Source organism: Heterocephalus glaber, unplaced genomic scaffold (assembly GCF_053883595.1).
Source record: "Heterocephalus glaber isolate CG9 unplaced genomic scaffold, H.glaber_assembly_v1.0 deba00001561, whole genome shotgun sequence".
Taxonomy (NCBI): Eukaryota; Metazoa; Chordata; class Mammalia; order Rodentia; family Bathyergidae; genus Heterocephalus; species Heterocephalus glaber.
In genome coordinates, this window is record NW_028258349.1 from 3,031,304 (window position 1) to 3,051,934 (window position 20,631).

General features: G+C 39.2%; 1 protein-coding gene and 1 long non-coding RNA gene across 3 annotated transcripts in view; one reads left to right on the forward strand and one right to left on the reverse strand.

Annotated features, from left to right (window-relative positions):
- The window catches only part of Cd84 (CD84 molecule), a 34,619-nt gene extending 14,010 nt beyond the window's left edge, over positions 1-20,609 (forward strand). The window contains exons 2-7 of one of the 2 annotated variants that reach the window (XM_004858706.4): positions 3,103-3,438; positions 12,918-13,169; positions 13,544-13,663; positions 15,771-15,868; positions 16,867-16,929; positions 17,664-20,609. In XM_004858706.4, the coding sequence (XP_004858763.1) occupies positions 3,103-3,438; positions 12,918-13,169; positions 13,544-13,663; positions 15,771-15,868; positions 16,867-16,929; positions 17,664-17,729 (935 nt within the window). In that variant the 3' untranslated portion in view covers positions 17,730-20,609. The remainder of the gene's footprint in view (positions 1-3,102; positions 3,439-12,917; positions 13,170-13,543; positions 13,664-15,770; positions 15,869-16,866; positions 16,930-17,663) is intronic. The other variant, XM_004858707.4, reaches the window with a different exon arrangement.
- On the reverse strand, positions 13,842-14,709 carry LOC147823970 (uncharacterized). The gene is made up of 3 exons (XR_015443019.1): positions 14,557-14,709; positions 14,336-14,441; positions 13,842-13,879 (listed from the first exon to the last, which is right to left on the reverse strand). It is a non-coding gene; the product is annotated as an uncharacterized LOC147823970 (long non-coding RNA).
- Positions 20,610-20,631: the final 22 nt, after the last annotated feature.

Consider the following 20,631-nt stretch of genomic DNA (forward strand, 5'->3'; position numbering starts at 1 on the left):
GATCCCCAAAGCAGAGAAAGACCCAATCGAAAAAGAGAACTATAGGCCAATCTCACTAATGAACACAGGTGCAAAAATCCTTAATAAGATACTGGCACATAGAATGCAGAAGATCATCAAGAAGATCATACACCCTGATCAAGTGAGATTCATCCCAGGGATGCATGTATGGTTCAACATGTGCAAATCAATCAATGTAATACACTATATCAATAAGCCAAGGACAAAAACCATATGATTATCTCCATAGACGCAGAAAAAGCATTTGACAAAATCCAACTTGCATTTATGATAAAAACCCTAGAAAAAATTGGAATAGATGGCCTCTACCTCAAACTGATAAAAGCCATCTAGGAAAAACCAACAGCCAATATCATACTAAATGGTCAAAAACTGAACTCCTTCACACTAAAATCAAGAACAAGACAAGGATGTCCACTGTCACCACTCTTGTTCAATATAGTTTTGGAAACATTAGCCACAGCAATTAGACAAGAGAAAGAAATAAAAGGAATAAAGATAGGAAATGAAGAAGTCAAATTGTCATTATTTGCAGATGACATAATACTCTATATAGAAAACCCCAAGAACTCCACCAAAAGTCTTCTAGACTTAATAATCAAATTCAGTCAAGTAGCTGGTTACAAGGTCAACACATAAAAATCAATAGCTTTCCTCTACACCAATGACAGACTCACTGAGAGAGAAATAGGGAAAATAATTCCTTGCACAATAGCATCCAAAAAACTGAAATACCTAGGAATCAACCTAACAAAAGAAATCAGAGCCCTCTTCTCTGAAAACTATGGCACTCTGAAAAGAGAGATTGAAGATGATATCAGAAAATGGACAGACATCCCCTGCTCCTGAGTAGGAAGGATTAATATAGTGAAAATGGCCATACTTCCAAAACTGCTATCTAGATTCAATGCAATTCCAACTGAGATCCCAGCAGCATACTTCACGGACCTTGAGAAAACAATCCAAAAATTCATTTGGAACAAGAAGAGACCTAGAATAGCCAAAGCAATTCTAGGTAACAGAGACATGGCACGGGGTATCACAACCCCCAACCTGCAACTATACTACAAAGCTACTGTGATAAAAACAGTGTGGTATTGCCAAAGAAACAGACCTGAGGACCAGTGGAACAGATTAGAAGATGCAGAAACAACGCCAGACACACTCAGCCATCTCTTCTTCAATAAAGGAGCCAAACACCCTCACTGGAGGAAAGATAGCCTCTTTAATAAATGGTGCTGGAAAAATTGGATTTCAACTTGCCAAAGATTAAAACTAGACCTATATCTTTCACCATGCACTAAACTAAAATTGAAATGGATTAAAGATCTAAATATTAAAATAGAAACTCTGAACCAGTTGGAACAGAGCTTAGGTAGAACTCTTGAAGACATTGGTATAGGAAAAGATTTTATGAACAAAACCTCAGTTGCCCGTGAAATAGCACAATCAACAAGTGGGATCTCTTCTTATTAAAAAGCTTCTGCACAGCAAGAGAAACCACCAATAGTGTGAAGAGACAATCCACAATGTGGGAAAAAATCTTCATCTGCTTTTCCTCAGACAAAGGTCTACTATCTCGAATCTATAAAGAACTTAAAAAGATCAGACCTCCCAAATTTAAAGACCCACTCCAAAAATGGGCATCTGAAATGAACAGACATTTCTCAGACAAAGAACTAGAAATAGCAAATAAATACATGAAAAAATGTTCAATATCACTGGTCATTCGAGAGATGCAAATGAAAACAATGCTGAGATTCCACCTCACTCCAGAAAGAACGGCTGCTATCATGAAATCAACCAATAACAAATGCTGGCAGGGCTGTGGGGAAAGAGGAAGACTGCTCCACTGCTGGTGGGAGTGTAGACTCGTGCAACCACTGTGGTAATCAGTATGGAGATACCTCAAAGAGCTAGGACTGGGAGTCCCATTTGACCCCGCTATTCCCCTGCTGAGTATCTTCCCCAAAGAATTAAAAGAATCATACTACAGTGACAAATGTGCACCCATGTTCATAGCAGCACAGTTTGTGATAGCTAAAACTTGGAAACACCCCAAATGCCCGTCAACTGGAGACTGGATAAAGAAAATGTGGGTTTTTTATAAAATGGAGTACTACTCAGCCATAAAAAATGAGAAATTACAGTCATTTATAGCTAAGTGGATGCACATTGAGGCGATACTCTTAAGTGAAATAAATAGGACACACATGTATAAATACCGAATAGTTTCTCTGGTGTGAGAAACTGAAAGTGTAAATAAAGACTAAAATGTAAAATAGGTAATGTGAAATAGGAAGAAAAGGGGCAAAGGGGAAGGAAGTGGGAGGGGTAGGGGAAAGGAAAGAAGGGAATGGGATTAATATGAGAAAATGGAGAAATAGGAACAAAATCTTTGTAAATAAGGTGGAATGGAGGGGTTGAAGGGAGAGCTGGGCAAGGGTGAAAAATAAGAACCAAGAGAGATTATGTAAAGGTGCAAATTTCCAATGTTGAATGTCATTATATTGTATACCTAAAATGTACCAACGATTAGAATGAATAATCGATAATGCAAAATAGGAAGAAAAGGTCCAAAGGGGTGGGGTAGTGGGAGGGGCAGGGGAAAGGAAAGAAGGGAAAGGAAAAATGATGAGAAATGGAAAAAATGGAAATAAAGTCTTTGTAAATAGGGAAGGGTGGAGGGCGTGAAGGGAGGGCTAGGAATGGGGAAAAAATAAGAACCAAGATGCATCATGTAAAGGTACAAGTTCCCAATGCGAAATGTAATTGTGTTGTATACCTAAAATGTACCAATAAAATAATTTAACAAAAATAAATAAGTAAGAAAAAGAAAAAAGAAAATCACTGAGAAACTTGGGTTTTTTTTATTGCGAATACATTAGAAAATTTAGTCATCATAACATATGAAATATATACAGAGCAGACTGTAAAAAGGGGGGCAGGGTAATATCCCCAAGAAATTGGACGAACTGTCTCTGTAGAAGAGAGTCTCCTCAGGGAGACTCCAGGCTGGGAAGACAAGGAACTGTGAATGGTGACAATCAGATGGTCACAATTTTCTATTTGTGTCCACAGGGCTGGTAGCAGCTGGAAGGGATGCAGACTCATTCCTGAATGGGATTCTTGGGGAGTCAGTTACTTTTCCCTTAAATATCCAAAAATCACAGCAAGTTAAGTCCATTGCTTGGACTTCTGAATCATCTGTTGCTGTCATTACACCAGGAAAAACACCCAACATTATTGTAACCCACAATAATTATAATGGACGAATAACAGTCATACAAGAGAACTACAACCTGATCATTAGTGACCTGAGGATGGAAGATGCAGGAAAATACAAGGCGGACATCACTATCACCACCGCCGCCGCCGCCACCACCACCACAAAGAACTACGACCTTCATGTCTACCGTAAGTTGTGGGAAGACAGAGGGTCTGTTTGCTACTTTTGCTTCTAAATTTGCTATCTAAAGAACACCTGTATTTTTAATACCTGGACATCGATATCTATCAAGAGTATGTGGTCTTGTTATCATCCTGGCCTTGCCACATGTTCATTGTGTGATCTTCCATCAGCAGTCTGTCCTCTGAGCCTTGTTTTCCTTTTTTATAAAATGTCAATAATCATACTCTCAGTTCTCAGAGTTACTGTGAAGATCTAATGAGATAGTGTATATTCAGTAGGTTTTCTTCAGAAAACAATTTCCATTTTGAAATAATTACAGCTGTGTAATATGGTTCAAAGAAATGTAAAGCCAGGTTCTGTGTATCCTTTACCCAGTGTTAACATCTTGTGTAACTATAACACAGTATTAAAAACAGAAAATTTATAGATTTTAATTAAAATTCACCAGTTATTCATGAACTCATTTATGTGTGAGCATGTGTGTGTAGTCTTATAGAGCTTAATCATATCTGTAGTTCTGTATAAATACTACTACAATCAAGATCATTAACTGTACAATCCCAAGACTCCTTTTTGCTATTCTTTTATGGCCACATGCATTATTTCCTTTTTCCCCCTCATTCACCCAGAAATACTAATCTATTCATATCTATAATTATGTTATTTCACAAATGTTATGTAGATGGAATCATGTAGTACATAATATATTCTTTTAAGATTTTTTACTCCTCATAATTTGAGATTCAGCCAAAGTATTGCATGTGTCAATAGTTTATACTTGTAACTGCTGGATAGTATCCTATGGTGCAGATATAGTTCATTTATCCATTCACCTATTTAAGGACATACTTGTCACTTCCTGTTTGAAGCTATTATAAATAAAACTGCTATGAATATTTATGTACAAGTTTCTGCATGAGATAAATTTTAATTTCTTGGGATAAATGCCCATGAATGAAATCAGATAGTAAATCCAGTTTTAGTTGGGTTTTTTTTCAGTTTTAGTTTTAAAAGAAACTGCCAAACTATTTGACATACCCACAAGAAATGCATGTGTGCTTTAGTTTCTCCAGGCCCTCACTAGCATTCAGTATTTTTAATTTTGACCATTTTGATGAATGTGTAGCAATATTTCATTTAAGCTTTAATCTGAGTTTCTCTAGTAGTTATTGCAAAGTTCTTTTTAAGGGTAAAATGTAGCTATTTATTATCATCATTATATTCACCAGAACGTGTTATGAAATACTTTTAAAAGTACAACCTAAGGACTAGCCATATTAGCATGATATGTGAGCTGTTTGGAAAAGCAAATCTCAGGTCCCACTCCCAATCCACCCCAGGAATCTGTGTTCCACATTGTCCCTGGATTATTTTTACATGTGCTAAAGTTTGCAAAGCAGTAATCTAGAACCTGTCCCATATGATCACTACCAGCCATTTGTGGCTCCTCAGCAAACACAATGTGGTCAGTCCAAATTAAGATATGGTGTAAGTGCAAAATACACGCCAAATTTTGAAGTCTTAACACCAAAAAAGAAAGAAAAGAAAAATTAAAAAGAATGTAAAATATCCTATTAATTATCTTTGCATTGGTTACAGGTTGAAATGGCATTTTGGATATAACAGATTAGATAAAATGTATTATATTAAAATTCATATTATCTGCTTATTTTCACTATTTTAATGTGGTTATTAGAAAATTTTAAATTACTTAAGTGACTCACATTATATTTATTTTAGGCAGCGTTATTTTCTAACATAGAGAACCTCTGGGCTATTTCTCAAGGATTTTAATGTCCATCTGCCCATGTAAGACAAAAACAAAGAAATGTGGATAATTCATGTTGTTATAGATGCAATTCAGGTACTAAAATGAAAGTTTCTTAAAGGCAAGGACATTGTATATTAAGTTCGTCATTGTATTCCCAGCACCTGTATGTCAGGCACATAATGGATGCCCAGGAAGTATTTGCTGAATAAAAAAAAAAAGAATGAATCATAATATCCCCAGGTTCCATAGTGTCTGGTGATTGTAAGTGTTCAGTTAATACTGGATAATTATATTAGGTTATATCTCAATGGAAGGCATAGGGGAAAGAGCATTAGTGTTGGAATTAGACTTCGCTAGCTGTGTGATCTTTAGCAAGTTATTTAACCTCTCTGGTTATAATGCTGGGATTGAATGAGATAATAGTAGTTGAATCCCTAGTACACTGCATGCCTCAAAGTAAATGCCTAATAACTAGTAATCATTGTTAACTTTTTAATCATTAGCTCCTTTAAAAAATTCTGGTTAGGAAGGACTTCCCAAATGAAGAAGGTTCCAAATTGGCCACAGCGAAGCACACCCAAGTATAAACCCTTAGAAAATATTGAGGTTCATTTTCATTCCTTTATATATTTAATCTTTTCTACTCAATCTCCAGGAGGAACACACAGCCTACAATTAAGACAGACACTGGGAAGTCTTAGAGAAAGTCAAATAGTCAACACAATAAAATCTGTACTGAAAGGAACTGACATTTATTGAACAGCATCTACATGTCTGGATTTCTTCTGCCTAATTTTTAAAATATAGATTATACATATTAAGCTATACCAGCACAAACAGAACAAAAGATAATGTAATGAAATGTAACTCTCCCTTCTCAGAGTCAGTGGCTGAGGCCAGTTTGTGGTTTCCGTAGATAATTAATGTGCAGATGAGCACAGATAAATAGATGAACAAATGGGTATGAGCATAATCTTTATATATAGATGGCCTCATTTTAACTTGCAACATCCCTGTGAGGAGGAAATTGTTATCCTGGTGTTATAAATGAGGAGCCAAAGCCCAGAGAACCTGTGTCCCGTCTCCACCACTATGAAACCCCAGGAGAGGGGAGCCTGGATTCTGAACCAGGCCTCCTGTGGTTCCCCACTCGTGGCTTGGGAGGATCAAGATCTGTCAGCTGGGACTCTGACCTTCTCTGCCCAGCAGCTTTATGCAAGTATCATCTCTAGTCTTGCTGAGAAAAATAAAATGATTCTATTCTGCACCACTATACCCCACCTAGACACCCACAAAAATAAAAAATGTCTTTCTTTAAAAAAGGTAAATACCAAGCAATGACAGTTTTGTAAATCAGCTTTCTAAAGACACATACACTCATAGGTACACACGTACACACACACACACACACACTCAAAATGTGGTTCCCTTTTCACTGATTCCTATGTATAGGCCCTGCTACTTATCTGTTATATGTCAAATGCCTGCTACAGGCTTATTTAGAAGGTTTGTTATCAAGTTACCACTAATTCCAAGCCAAAGCAAACCTCGCTAAGAGGCTTCCAGGACCAGTGGTTTGGAAAAAAAATCTCTACAGCTCCCTACTGTCCACGTTTTATTCCCATACAGAATCAAATAAATGTTTCCCTGATTTACCCTGATTTTCCTGCCTTTCTAGACTCTGTATTAATCAGAAAGCTCATGCCAGTTCCTTTAGGCTCCTCTATGTTTGTCCTCACAGGGCTGCAAGTGGAAGCCCCTAACCACATCACAGCAGCTTGGCCTGTGCACAAGTCAGGAATTCAGAATTGTGATCATGTCCTCATCTCCTATGACGGAACACACACACACCTCACACCACGTTTTGGCAGCGTCAGATCTAGCCATTACTAGAACTTAAATACAATTTTCATTTTTAATATATTTCTATTAGTACCTATTAATTTTACACAATAATAGGTTTCAACGTGGAATTTTCAAACATGCATATAACACATTTTGATCACATCCATCTCCCCATTACCCTCTCTTACAGCTCTCTCCTCTCCTTTAATGCCTCCCTCTTGTCTAACAATAGTCTTTCTTCTACTTACACGCAATCTTTTTTTTTACATATAAGAGGAAGCATGCACTAATTGTTTCTCAGAGTAGCTTATTTTGTTTAACATGATCATCTCCAGTTCCAACCATTTTCCAGTTAATGACATAGTTTTGTTCTTTATGTCTGAATAATACTTCATTGTGTGTGTGTGTGTGTGTGTGTGTGTGTGTGTGTATCACATTTTCTTCGTCCACTCATCTGTTGTTGGGCCCCTAGGCTATTTCTATATCTTGATTATTTTGAATTATGTCCCCAAAATATGGGTATGCAGATATCCTTATATAGTATGCTGACTTTAATTCCTTTGACTATGTGCCAAAGAATGTTGTAGGTAGATACATGGCAGTTCTATTTTTAAAGAAACCTCCACACTAATTTCCACAGCAGCTGTACTAATTTACATTCCCACCAGCAATGTGTAAGGAGTTTGTTTTTCCCCCTACATCCTCACCAGCATTTGTTTTCTGTATTTTTTTTTTTCTTTTGGTTCCGGGGATCGAACGTTTTCTGTATTCTTGATGATAGACATTCTGACTGGCTTAAGATGGAATCTCATTGTAGTTCTAATTTGCATTTTCCCAATGGATAAAAATGCGAATTTTTTTAATATACTTTCTGGCCATTTGTAAATCTTCTTTTAAGAAGTGTCTGTTCAATTCATTTGTCCGTTTATTGATTTACTGTGTTATTTGATTTTTTGGTGTCAAGTTTTGTTTTGTTTTGAGTTGAGTTTTTTAGTTCTTTTCTAGATTTTGATCCTCTGTCAGAAGAGTAGCTAGCTGGCAAATATTTCTCGCATTCTGTAGGCTGTCTTTTCACTCTATTGCTTTCAACTCTATTGCTGCGTAGAAACTTTTTACTTTGACGTAATTCCACTTGTTGACACTTGCTATTGTTTGTTTTGCTGTTCAAGTCTTATTTAGGAAATCTTTGCTTGTGCCTCTGACTTTAAATGTTTCCCCTATATTTTCTTCTTTTAGTTTCAAAATTTGGGGTCTTATACCTAGGTCTTTGGCTCATTTTGAATTGATTTTTGCGCAGAGTGAGAGATAAGGAGCTAGTTCCAATTTTCTACATGTGGATTTACAGTTTTTCCAAAACCATTTGCTAATAAGGGTATCTTTACTCCAATGATTTTGATCTTTGTCCACAATCAGATGGCTGTAGTTGCATAGGTTTGATTCTGTATCCACTGCTCTGTTTCATTGGCTTATGTGTCTATTTTTGTGCCACTACCTTACTGTTCTAGTCCTATGGCTTTGCTGTAAATTTGACATCAGGTATTATGATGCCTCCAGCCTTGTTCTTTCTGCTTAGAATTGTTTTGGCTACTCTGGGTGTTCTGTGTTTCTGCATGAATTTTAGGAATGTTTTTTCCAGTTCTGTGAAGAATGTCAGTGAAATGTTGATAAGGATTGCACTGAATTTGTACTTCACTTAGAGTAATATGGCATTGTTAGGGAGGACTTTCCTTCTTCTAGCATCCTCTTTAATTTCTCCACTATTCTGTAATTTTAATTGTACAAGTCTTTAACTCTTTAATTAGGTGAATTCCTAAGTAACTTTTTAAGCTATTGGGACTGAAATTGTTTTCCTGATTTCTTTTTCAGCTACTTAATTATTAGTGTATATAAAAAAGCTTTAATGTTGATTTTATATCCTTGTACTTTGCTGACTTTATTAGTTCTGAAATTCTTTTGGTTTCATGTTTAGGGTCTTCAAAGTATAGGATCATATCATTGATAAATAAAGATAATGACCTATTCCTTTCCTATTTGTATCCCTTTTATTTCTTTCTCTTGCCTAATTGCTGTAGTTAATATCTCAAGCACCATAGTGAATAGGAGTGGTGAGTGAGAACCTTGCCTTGTTCCTGATTTTAGAGGAAAAGTTTTGTTTTTCCCCATGAGGTATGATGCTGCCTATGGGTTTATCACATAAAGCCTTCATTATATTGGGGACTTATCCTTCAATACATAGTTTCTTCAGGGCTTGTATCATGAAAGGGTGCTAAATTTTATCAAAGGCTTTTTCTGTGATTTTTATTCTTGATTCTGTGTATGTGGTGTATTACATTTATTTATTTTTGTATGTTGAACCATCACTGCATCGCTGGAATGAAACCAATTTGATTGTGGTATGTAATCTTTTTAGTGTGTTCTTGATTAGGTTTTTGAGTATTTTATTAAGGATTTTTGCATCTATTTTCGTCAAGAATACTGGTCTATAGTTTTCTTTTTTGTTGCATCCTTCTCTGGTTTTGATATCAGGGTGATACTGGACTCATAGAATGAGTCTGGAAGCATTTCTTCCCTGTTAGTCCTTCTTTAATGTTCTGCAAAAATTCAATAGTCAACTCATTTGGTCCTGGGCTTTTGTTAGGAGATTTTTTACTATTGCTTCAATCTCATTGCTTGTTACTCTAATATATTGACCTCTCATATTTTTTAAATTTATATCTTCTTGGTTCAACTTTGGTAGTTCATATGTGTCTAGAAATTTTGTCTAGATTTAGAAGAAATCTATTTCTTCTAGATTCTCCAATTTATTTAAGTATAGGTTTCCAAAATGTTCTCTAATGATCTTCTAGATTTTAGTGGTGGCTGTTATGATATTTCCTTTTTCATGTCTAATTATACTGATCTGAGTCTTCTTTTTCTCTCCTTTGGTTTGTTTGGCTAAAGTTTTTCAATCTTATTTATCCTGTAAAAACTAACCTTTGTCAGGGATGTAGCTCAGCGGCACAGAGCCTGCCTGGCAAGCATGAGGTCCTGAGTTCAATCCCTGGTACCAAAGACTTCTTTTAAAATTTTAATAAAAAATAAAAAACCAACCTTTTCTTTCATAAATCTTGTACATTGGTCTTTAGTCTCTATTTCATTAATTTCAGATCTAGTCTTTTTTATTATTTCCTTCTGTTAGGCTTGATTTTGATTTGTTCTAAGAGCTTGAGATACATTATTAGGTTATTTGAGAAGGCTTTGTTTTTTTTTTTAATGTAGGCACTCATCACTACAATATCCCTCTTAGAACTGTCTATACTGTATCTCGAATGTTGTATTCCCACTGTCATTTGATTCAAATAATGTTTGAAAACTTCCCATTTTTTCAATGATCCACTGACCAGTCAAAAATGAATTGCTTAATCTTTGTGTGTTTATAGTTTCTATTGATATTGATTTCTAGTTTTATTCCCTGAGATCTGATAAGATGAAAAAAATAATTTCAGTTTTTATGTATTCAATAAGGCTTTCATTATAGTCTAAAATATGACCTTTTTGGAGAACATTCTATGAGCCACTTAAAAGTACGTGTATTCTGTAGTTGTTGGGTGGAATGCTTTGTTGATGTCTGTTTAAGTCATTTGATCTATAGTGTCATTTAACATTGATATTTCTTTGTTGATTCTGTAGCTGAACGACCTATCAATTAGTGAGAGTAGAGTACTGAAGTCACCCACTATGCATCCCTTTTTGTCAAGTAGTGTTTGTTTTATGAAATTGGGTGCACTGATGCTCAGTGCATATATATTTACAATTGTTCTCTTCTTGGTAGATTTTTCCATTTACTAATATTTAGTAGCCTTCTTTGTCATTCTAACTCTGTCAAAGCCTGCTTTTCTGGATATGAGCACAGCTACTCCTTGTTTTCGGATTCCCTTTGCGCGGGATTTTGTTTCCCATTCTTTCATTTTCAGTTGCATATTTCTTGGCTGGTGAGATGTGTTTCCTGCCCACAACACAGAAGTGGATCTTGTTTTTTAGTCCAATCCGCCATTCTTTCTGCCATTCTTTTTTTTTTTTGCAGGGCAGGGCAGGGGGGATTTGGTTGGTTTTTTTGAGGCAGGGTCTCCCTTTGTAGTTCAGACTGGCCCTGAACCCACTGTGTAGCCCAGACTGACCTCAAACTTGCAGCAATTGTCCTGCCTCAGCCTCCATAGAGCTGGGGTTACAGATGTGCACCACCATGCCCAGCCAGTTTTCATATTTTAATTGGAGTTTAAACCATTTATATTCAGAGTTATTATAAAGAGGTACATATTCTTGTCATTTTGTTTTCTAATGTTGATTCATTCCTAATTCTCAATAATAGCTTATCTAGTCTTTCTTTTGTGTAAGATTCTTTTAAATATCTTCTTCAATGCTGACTTAGTGGTCATGAGTTTCTTTAGTTTACTTTTATCTTGGGAGGACTTTATTTCTCCTTTGATTTGAAGAATAGCTTTGCTGGATATAGTACTGTAAGTTGGTATTTATTTTCCTTCAGGGATCAAAATACATTGTTCCATGTATTCCTAGCCTTTAGGGTTTCTTTAGAAATCTGCAGTTTTTCTGATAAGTTTGCCTTTATTAGGTGACTTGGCTTTTCCCTCCTGAAGTTTTCAATAGTCTTTTTTTATTGTACTATTGGCATTTTAACTATATAGCAATATAATTTTTCTACAACTTCTATATTTTACCTTTTGATTTGTTTGGAAAAAAATTTTAAATGGACTATTAATGAGATTATAGCTTTTTAATCATATTTACTTTAAAATACATATATACACCAGAAAACAAAACCAAAAATAATTTCAGATTTTTATATGCAATAGTGTGCTGATAAATATTCAACTCACTGATACTGTCTTTGTGTGTGTGCTCATAAATGTGTGTGTATATATATATATATATAATCTATATGTATGTATATTCCTAACCAACCTATGTTTGCAGTTGCAATTATTGTAGATTCAACATCAATACTGATTAACTAATAGAAAAAAGTGATTTAACAAAGGCATGTTGGGCCAGGGATTTAGCTCAGTGGTTCTGCTGCCTGCCTTGCAAGTGCAAGGACCCGAGTTTGATCCCCGGTACCAAAAACAAAACAAAAAAAAAAACCCAAAGGCATATATATTCAAACTTCATTTGTTAATGATGTAAATAAATTCTTTACAAAGTATATGTATGTAATGGTTTTCAAATACTGGTAAAGTATTTCTTAATTTTTTGTTTGCTGCTCACAATGTAATGGCCACAGATATGATATCCTTTTAAGTTTAATACTCATTAGTAGTTTCCATTGCTTTCTTGAGTCACAACAAAAATCAACAAATAAATCAAGCCAAAATTTATAACATTTGCCAATTTCTGTAATATAAACACTCCTCTATGGCTGAGTTTAAGACATGCAAAGTTGGAAGGACATTCCCACTTGTGTGTCATTACAACGGACAAATACAATAGACATAAATCTCCTCAAGAGCACAGGCAATAGTACAATGTCAAAAATTGTTTAAAGGTGATGAGTTTTTAATCCTCATTGTTTGTTTTGTTTTGCTTTGTTTTGTTTTGAGACAGGGTCTTACTATGTAGTTCAGGCTATCCTTAAACTCACTATGTAGCCTAGTGAGGCTGGCTATGAACTCATGATGATCCTCCTGCCTCAGCCTCCTGAGTGCTGGGATTATAGGCATGTGCCACCATGACTAGCTTAATCCTCATTTTTAATATAATTTATTTAATGTTTTTATAATTTGATTTTTAATGACACCTGTATTTAACAACCATCTTGCAAAATTTCTGAAATGATGTACGCTCACAATGGGTTCATGTGTTTTTCCTTTGCAGGTCGGCTTGGGAGGCCAAAAATTACTCAGAGTTTAATGACATCTATGAATGGTACCTGTAATGTCACACTGACATGCTCTGTGGAGAAAGAAGAAAAGAATGTGTCATACAGCTGGGGTTCCCTGGAAACAGAGGGCAATGTCCTTCAAATCATCCAGACCCCTGGGAACCAAGGGCTGAATTACACATGTACAGCCTGGAACCCTGTCAGCAACAATTCCAGCTCTATCTCTTCCCAGCAGCTCTGTGCAGGTATAAAAGCTCCTCTCCCCTGATGAGTCTCAGAAATCACTCTCATGAGCTTCAGGGCCTGAATTTGGCTTTATCTCCAGGGGAATGTGCCTCCCTTTTGCTGATCCTGGTTCCAGGGAACATTTCCTCCTAGATATCTCACTGGGGAAGATGCCAAAGCCTTCTACAAGATGCTAAGCCTTTCAGGATATTCTGAGGCAGCCCTCAGAACACTAGATTCTGGTACCATTTCTGACATTTAATACCAGAAAGTACAGTTTGCCCAAGAGCTTTGGCTCTCCTATTTTGATAGTGGTCCTGACTGTGGACAAACCTACCAAGCATCTTGGGCTTGTTTTCTGAAAGTCAAGACTCACTGCAGCTTCTATTTTCAGACATTGCAACAGACTTCCATACTCGCCACACCGGGTTGCTGAGTGGGCTGGCTGTAATATTTTTGGTTGTTCTCATTCTACCTTCAGTGTTACTATTCCATTTGTGGAAAAGAAAGCAAGGTAAGATTGTCCCAGAAGGTAAAATATGGGGAGGCATCTTCTTTCTTCCAGAGACTGAAGTCATTTATCCAAGGTAGAGAGGAGAAGTCCCTTGTTCCAGCCTTATGACAATGCTTACCCCACCACCTTACCACCTCCTGGGCTGATGACATCAAGAACTATAAAGATACAGACTTACCTCTCCTGTCTTTGCTTCTCTGGGACCTCACATGGAGCCTGACAGAGAAGAAGCTTAATAAATGTTTATTCACTCTGTGAATCAATCAAAAAGGCAAGAATATTTGTGAAGCCTCTACTATCCACTTAACATTGAGCTAGTTCCAATAAAGTATGAGGGAGAATAATGCAACACAATGCGTAATTAGAGAGTATCAAGTTCAACAACTAAAATGCTAAAACGAAAAGTCAACTTGCCACACAAAGCCATCAATACCAAGGGCAAGAGACACTAAGGAAGACTGAAGAAATGAAAGCTATCTTGGACTCTAGAGTAGAGGAGAATTCCCAGTGAGCTGTGCATGAAGCCTGAGCCAGTACCTCCTATATCATGAGCGATCTCAGGAAAGGAGAGTGACCGTGCAAGTATCTAAGCAACCATCTCAATAGGGTGGGAGCCATATAACCTATCGGACTTCATTTCTTCATCATAAAAAGAACATAAGATTAGGTCACCTCAAAGGTCCAAGGAGCAGAGGCTGCTTTGGTCTCTCGAATGTCCCACTGCCGGAAAGCGCAGGTCGTGCATCCGGTGACAGCGCTCGTACGGACCAGGTGACTCCTGCAGTCAGTGAAACGCCAGCCATCCAGAAACCCGACAGCCTACCCCCTGTGACCCCAGAGGCTCGCCCCCGGAAGAAGGGCCAAGGTGGGCTTGAAGACCCCCGGGCTTTTACCTTCCAGTAAAAGCATAAGGCGAAAAGCGCTCTTGAAAAGGATCCATAGCACAGGAAGGCTCCATCTCTGCAGGCCCCGAGTGGGAGGATCTTTTCCCGCTGTTTCACAGCAAGATGGTGGCCACGACCGGAAGCCACACGACTTCCGGCTTCTTTCAGTTGCCCCTCTAGCTGGCACTCATCATTGCTCCTGGAGGTTCACTCAGAGTCCTGATCTGTTGCATGCCTGGTGCTGCCTATTTCAAGAAAGATGGCAGAGTATAAAGGATTTGTGTATGTGCGTGTGTGTGTGTGTGTGTGTGTGTGTGTGTGTGTGTGTGTGTGTGTGTCTCCCTTAAGAACATACTGGAATTCACGACTGGCAGACAAAAATTTATACGACTGACAGTACGGAAAACTTGGCCAATATGTGGAGCTGGAGACTCGAGTGGACACGGATGGGATACAGATTAGTTTATGCATACCTCATGACTGTGATGCCACCCTGGCCAGAAGACTCACACAAAGTTTTCAAATGGCAGTGTTCTTGAATGACTCAAGACTGGACACGAGTCAAATTGCCATAAACAGCAGAATGAATTAATTAAGGTATCTATAGGAGGGTCGGGGATTTGGCTCAGTGGCACTTTGCCTGCCTTGCAAGCGCAAGGTCCTGAGTTCAATCCCCAGTACCAAAACAAACAAACAAAAAAAGGTATCTATGGGACAGACAGTTCACAGCCAAGAAATGAACCAGCCATAGCTAGATAGGAGACACAGGGAAGACACTTCGACACAGGTTGCCTTCTAAACACAGCATTGAGCAGAATACATGCTGCATAATTTAGCCTTCCTAACAAGAAGCAAGGGCCTGTTTGGTATGGTGGGCAATATTCCACTTCTTTATTCATCTTACAACTAACTATTTGTTAATCTGTACATGTCTTCTGTACATGTTGATCTGTACATGTCTTCTACGGACTTTCTTATATGAATGTTATCTTTTCAGTCAAAAGTGCAAGCAGATAAGCAAGCAACTAACTGACTAATGTCAAGTGGACTATCTGATATGTACATGCAATTCTGGAAACAGAAAAGAGTTTTTAAAAACTAATTGTTTAGCATTTCTCGTTATAATTAAACAGAGAATAAAACAAACAAACCATAAAAAAGATTAGGTCCCTAAAAACCTGCCCACCTTTCACACACTGTCATTCTGTATTTATCTGTGACAGATGCTGCCTCAGAGAACATAATATACACATATGCCAGGGTTTCAAAAGACACCCAGCCAGCAGAGGCCAAAATCTATGATGAAATCTCCCAATCCAAGGTAAGTAGATGCTACTTCATGGATACCCACCCCACCACCAGGATGGGAGCCATGGTAACCATTGCCTCCTGCTTTCTGGTACCTACAAAGCAGCCGCAGCAAAAATCTGGGGAAGGTGTCTAACCTGGAAACAGCATATCAGGGAAATAATGTTGAGTCTCTAAGAGGACAGGAATGTGACCAATGTCATTCCATGGCAGCCTCCATGGTTTGAAGCCCTGAGCTTCTACATGTAGGCCTGGCTATGGGTTAGATGAAACCCTATCTCAAAATAAAAAATAAAAAAGGGATGAGGATGTAGCTCAGTGCTACAGTTAGTCACTAAATTGCCCAAGCTGGGCTCAAGCTTGCATATGACTAAGAAGCACCCTCTTTAAGATATCAAGCAACAAGAGAGCCCATAGTACAAGAGGAGAGCTGCCATGGAGCCACTGACCTGCTGAACAGGTCACAACCCTGGCAGAGAAGGGACAACCCTGGCGGAGAGGCTCCCTGAACTACACTGCCTGATGCAGTAGCAGGAACAGCTTGCTTTCCACAAACTCTGCATCACTCCCACACCTCCTTGCCCTCCTTACCTCACCTCCACCTGGGTCACCATCACATGTGCTTCTACCAGCTTGCTTCCCTGCAGTCAGCAAGGAGTGAAGGGGGAAACTTCCTGCTGAGACTCTGTGCTTAGACTGAGAGCGATACTGGATTCATACAGCCACAAAAAGCTAAAATCCTAAGACTTAGTCTGAACCATACAGACCTTTGCTCTTCATTCCTGAAGTTACTTTTGTCCCAAGGCCCTGCCCAAGTGCCACCCCCTCCTCATCACCTCCACCCACTCCAGATCCTCTGCAAAGTTAGATGGAACCAGATCTGAGGCAGGAGAACAGGCCACCTAGAAAAGTGGGACTGGAAAGGGGTAATGGGCGGGGCAGAATTAGGAAGGAAAACTCATAAGATTTGGCCTCAGCTCCCTCATTGAAGATATGATGGGTGTTTTCCAGGTGTCACCCTCCAAGAACGAGTCATTGAAAACAATTTATTCAACAGTGCAGTACTCTGATGGGGTGAGTTTTTTCTGGCGTGTAACTCTGTGTGTGCGTGTGTGTGTGTGTGACTGAGGACTGAATCAGAGCTTTGCACTGAGCTACATCCCAACCCTTTTTTATTTTTAATTTTGAGACAGAATATCACTAAGTTGCCAAAGCTGGGCTCAAGTTTTCAATCCTACTGCCTCAGCCTCCCAGAGTGCTAGGATTACAGGCTATGCCACCGTGCCCGGCTTTTTATCTTTGTTTTCCTATCTGCTCCAACCATTCTGGTATACCCCATCCATCAGTCTGTAATTAAACCCAAGACTACTCAAGCCAATGAGAAGGTTGTATGCAGCACTCTAAATGACCAGAGCTTATAAGACTTTATCAGTGACTAGATGCCAGTGGCAATTTGTCACCATGTGTAGGTGAAAGTGGAATTATTGGGGTACAGAAAGAACTAGGACTCAAATAGGATCCAAGAATGCAGTAAGTTGAGCCTGGATATTATCCAGGCCTGTAATCAAAATTAGCTCCACACATCCCCATTCCTTCCTACTGCTCTTTTTGGGGCTAAGACATTCCCAGGTGCTCCCAAATGGGGTGACTGGAGCGAGGTACAGGATTCAGCAAAGATAAGGCCCTGCTACCCCAGATTTCCCCAGGACCAAGGAAGTCTAAGACATTGCCTTGGGTTCCTATGGAACTGGATTTCCTCAACCACATCTTTCAGCTAATGAGTTGTCACATTTCTCTTTTGTGCACAGATGAAGAAAACCAATACACTGGGCAGCAAACCTCCCAAGGCTTCAGGCTATGAGATGGTGATCTAGGCTGGTGGACAGCATTCTCTTTCCGGAAGCTGTTGCTGGGCATGGTGTGTGGCCTGATGGACACATGGATCTTGCCCTTTGTGATGGGCTCCCTTCTAGATGAATGACAAGGAAATTTCCCATGTACAGTGCTTCCCAAACTTCTTCACATCACAGCATATGTAGAAAATAATAGTTTTATGGCATACTGGGTTCAACTGAGTTACAAACACAAATAGCATCAGGAACCCTGAACCTAGACCTTCTCTGTCCAGCTTTTACTGGGAGGTTGCACATCAAGGTTGCTCATGTCCAGAGGCTGCACATGGCTGAGGATTCTTGTGGCTAGAGATGATAACCTTGTGCAGCAGCTGTTGAAGAAAGGATCGATATTTTGCACATCTGTAACATGCTGTGGCACATCAGCTGGGATGTTCTGCTCACACTCACCGTATTCGAAAACCCCTGGTATATGGCCTCCACTATCCTTACAGCAACTTGCAGATGCTGTCACTCACTCGCATGCACGGCGTGGTGAGCAGAATGTGAGCTGTGTATCAGCCCATCCCCATTCCTTTGCCCAGGAACCTTCGTGCATGACACAACTGACTCAACCAGCTAAAACATAGATGACCATGTTGCGTGGGATGCTGTCAGAGTTTGGGCTCTTGGCTTGCAGAGGTGCTCTCCAAATGAAACATTAGAAAATACTCTTTCTGGCCAAGCTTCCCTTCTGTGTCATTCCAAGCAGCTTCAACAAGAACATGCCATCTTCAGGATTCCCAGTCTCCAAAAGGAATTGAGCAACTATATTTCTGCCACTTTAGGGAACTGGGTGTAACCCAGCCATCAAAACAAGAGACCTTGGAGGAAGCAGAGTCATTTGCAAGAGGGAACTTGAGAAATGACGATGCAGAAGATGAAAGTGGGTCCACACCAGTTCCTAAGGCTCAGATCAGAGAGGCATGAGGTTCGAGCTGAGGCTGAGTGTGCTCCCCCCACCAACCCCTAAACACACACACACACACACACACACACACACACACACACGGACAAACTGCCTAGTCATGAGGCGAAATCACCCAAAACTGAGCAAGACAGTCTTGTGATCATTTGAGGAAATGTTTGCCTTTTATGTTAGCAAACCTACCCAGCTAAATTCCAGTCTGGACAGCTTTTGCATGTGGTAGAAGTCCCATAAATGAATCCACAGACTCTTCTAGCACTAATTACTATTGGTAGAGCTGCAAGGCCCCAGGGCAGTGGAGGCAAACCTGTGGCGTGCATGGTGCATGGGGCTGTTTGTGTCACTGAAAGCTCTAAAAGACTCACTATCACTGCCCCAAGGTATAAGTTGAGCACAAATCCCTTTCTGATCTAGCTGACAGGCAGTTCCAACACAAACACTGTGGTTAAGTCCTGAACCACAACTGCAAGTTGGCATAAACTGGAGCAGATGAGAAAAGACCTAACAGTCGGCAGAGCTAAATCTGGCCCTCCAAGGGTGGAAAGGATCAGGATGAAGAAGGAGGAAGACAGACGGTCTCCAAGCGAGGAACACATGAAAAATAGAAGCCTAGATCTGTGGTGTGCATCCCAAATCCACTCACAGGCCCAGGGTCCCTTGCCTATGTGTAACTGAGTGCCTCTGCCAGAATCTGTGCCCTAGTCCATTTATCTGTCTCTCACTATCCACCTCAAACAGCTCCTCTTATGAAGCTTTCCTGTGTATCACCAGTTAAAATTAAACGCAGCTATTTTTGCACTCTTTTTCTTCCCTTTTGTTCTCTCTATCATTCTAACTCATTCTATTCTGACTTAAACAGCAGAAATCATACACTACCTAAGGACATCATACACTACCTAAGGACAAGATCCATGGCTTTTATTCATTGCTTTATTTTCCTTTGTATACACTGCCATCCAACATACTGCCTTGTATCCTGTATGTTGTAAATAAATGCTGATGAATAGAATTGAAAATGACCATTCAGCTCAAATAGAAGGACCGTGTTAGAAGCAGAAATAGAAGCCAATAAGCATCATGGAACCAAAGAACGGCAAACATTAAAGACAAGGATGTAGGCCTCAGAAGTGCCCCGAGCGGAAGAGCATTTTGCAGAATTAGACAGACCACCCAAGGAGTCAGGTGAAGCACTGAGCCAGTATAAGGAGGCCATGTCCTGGAGAGAGACATGAAGGAGGGTACAGACCTGGTCATGAAAGATGGAGAGAGAAGTTTCAAAGTGACACAGAACAGGATGAAATAAAATCTTTCCTCACCCTGTAGGTGAACTGAATACCCTTGTTCTGCAGCCTCCCCCTAATGTGCTCACTCAGTCAAATTGCTAATGTCCTAATGCCCTGTAAACAAAAACAGAAAAACAAAACCAAAAAAACCCCAGAAACTAGAGCTCTTTAGACATTCAGAGGAGCAAACTTAAGATAGAGTCAGTACCCTGGAATTCGTATGGTAGCCTTTGGGCTCAGGACCACCCTGCCCTTGTCTCTTCCATGAATGTCTTCTGACTTAATGAAGACATAAACTACTCACTCCTCTCCTTAGGGTTCAATTTTCAGTTTCTCCTTCTGTAAAATGAGTGTGATCTTATTTTTCTCCTCACAATTTTGCAGGTGAACTAGATTGTGACCAATATTTCTTTTTAAATCAAAGTATTTTTCAATGGAACGGGATCTTGCAACAGACTGAGATGTTCCAGTTTTGTAAAACATGTATCAAAGTTGAAGTCTTGGGGGCAGACAGGGCCCTCTAGTGGAAAGTGCTGGCAAGCCAGGACAGACCTGCCTGCAGACATTGGCCTTGAGAAATGGTGCATCTCATACTCCCTAGAAGAAGAATATGAAGTGAGTTAAAAATGTTATTTTTTTAAATCTATAGAACAGTCTAAACTACACAAGAGAA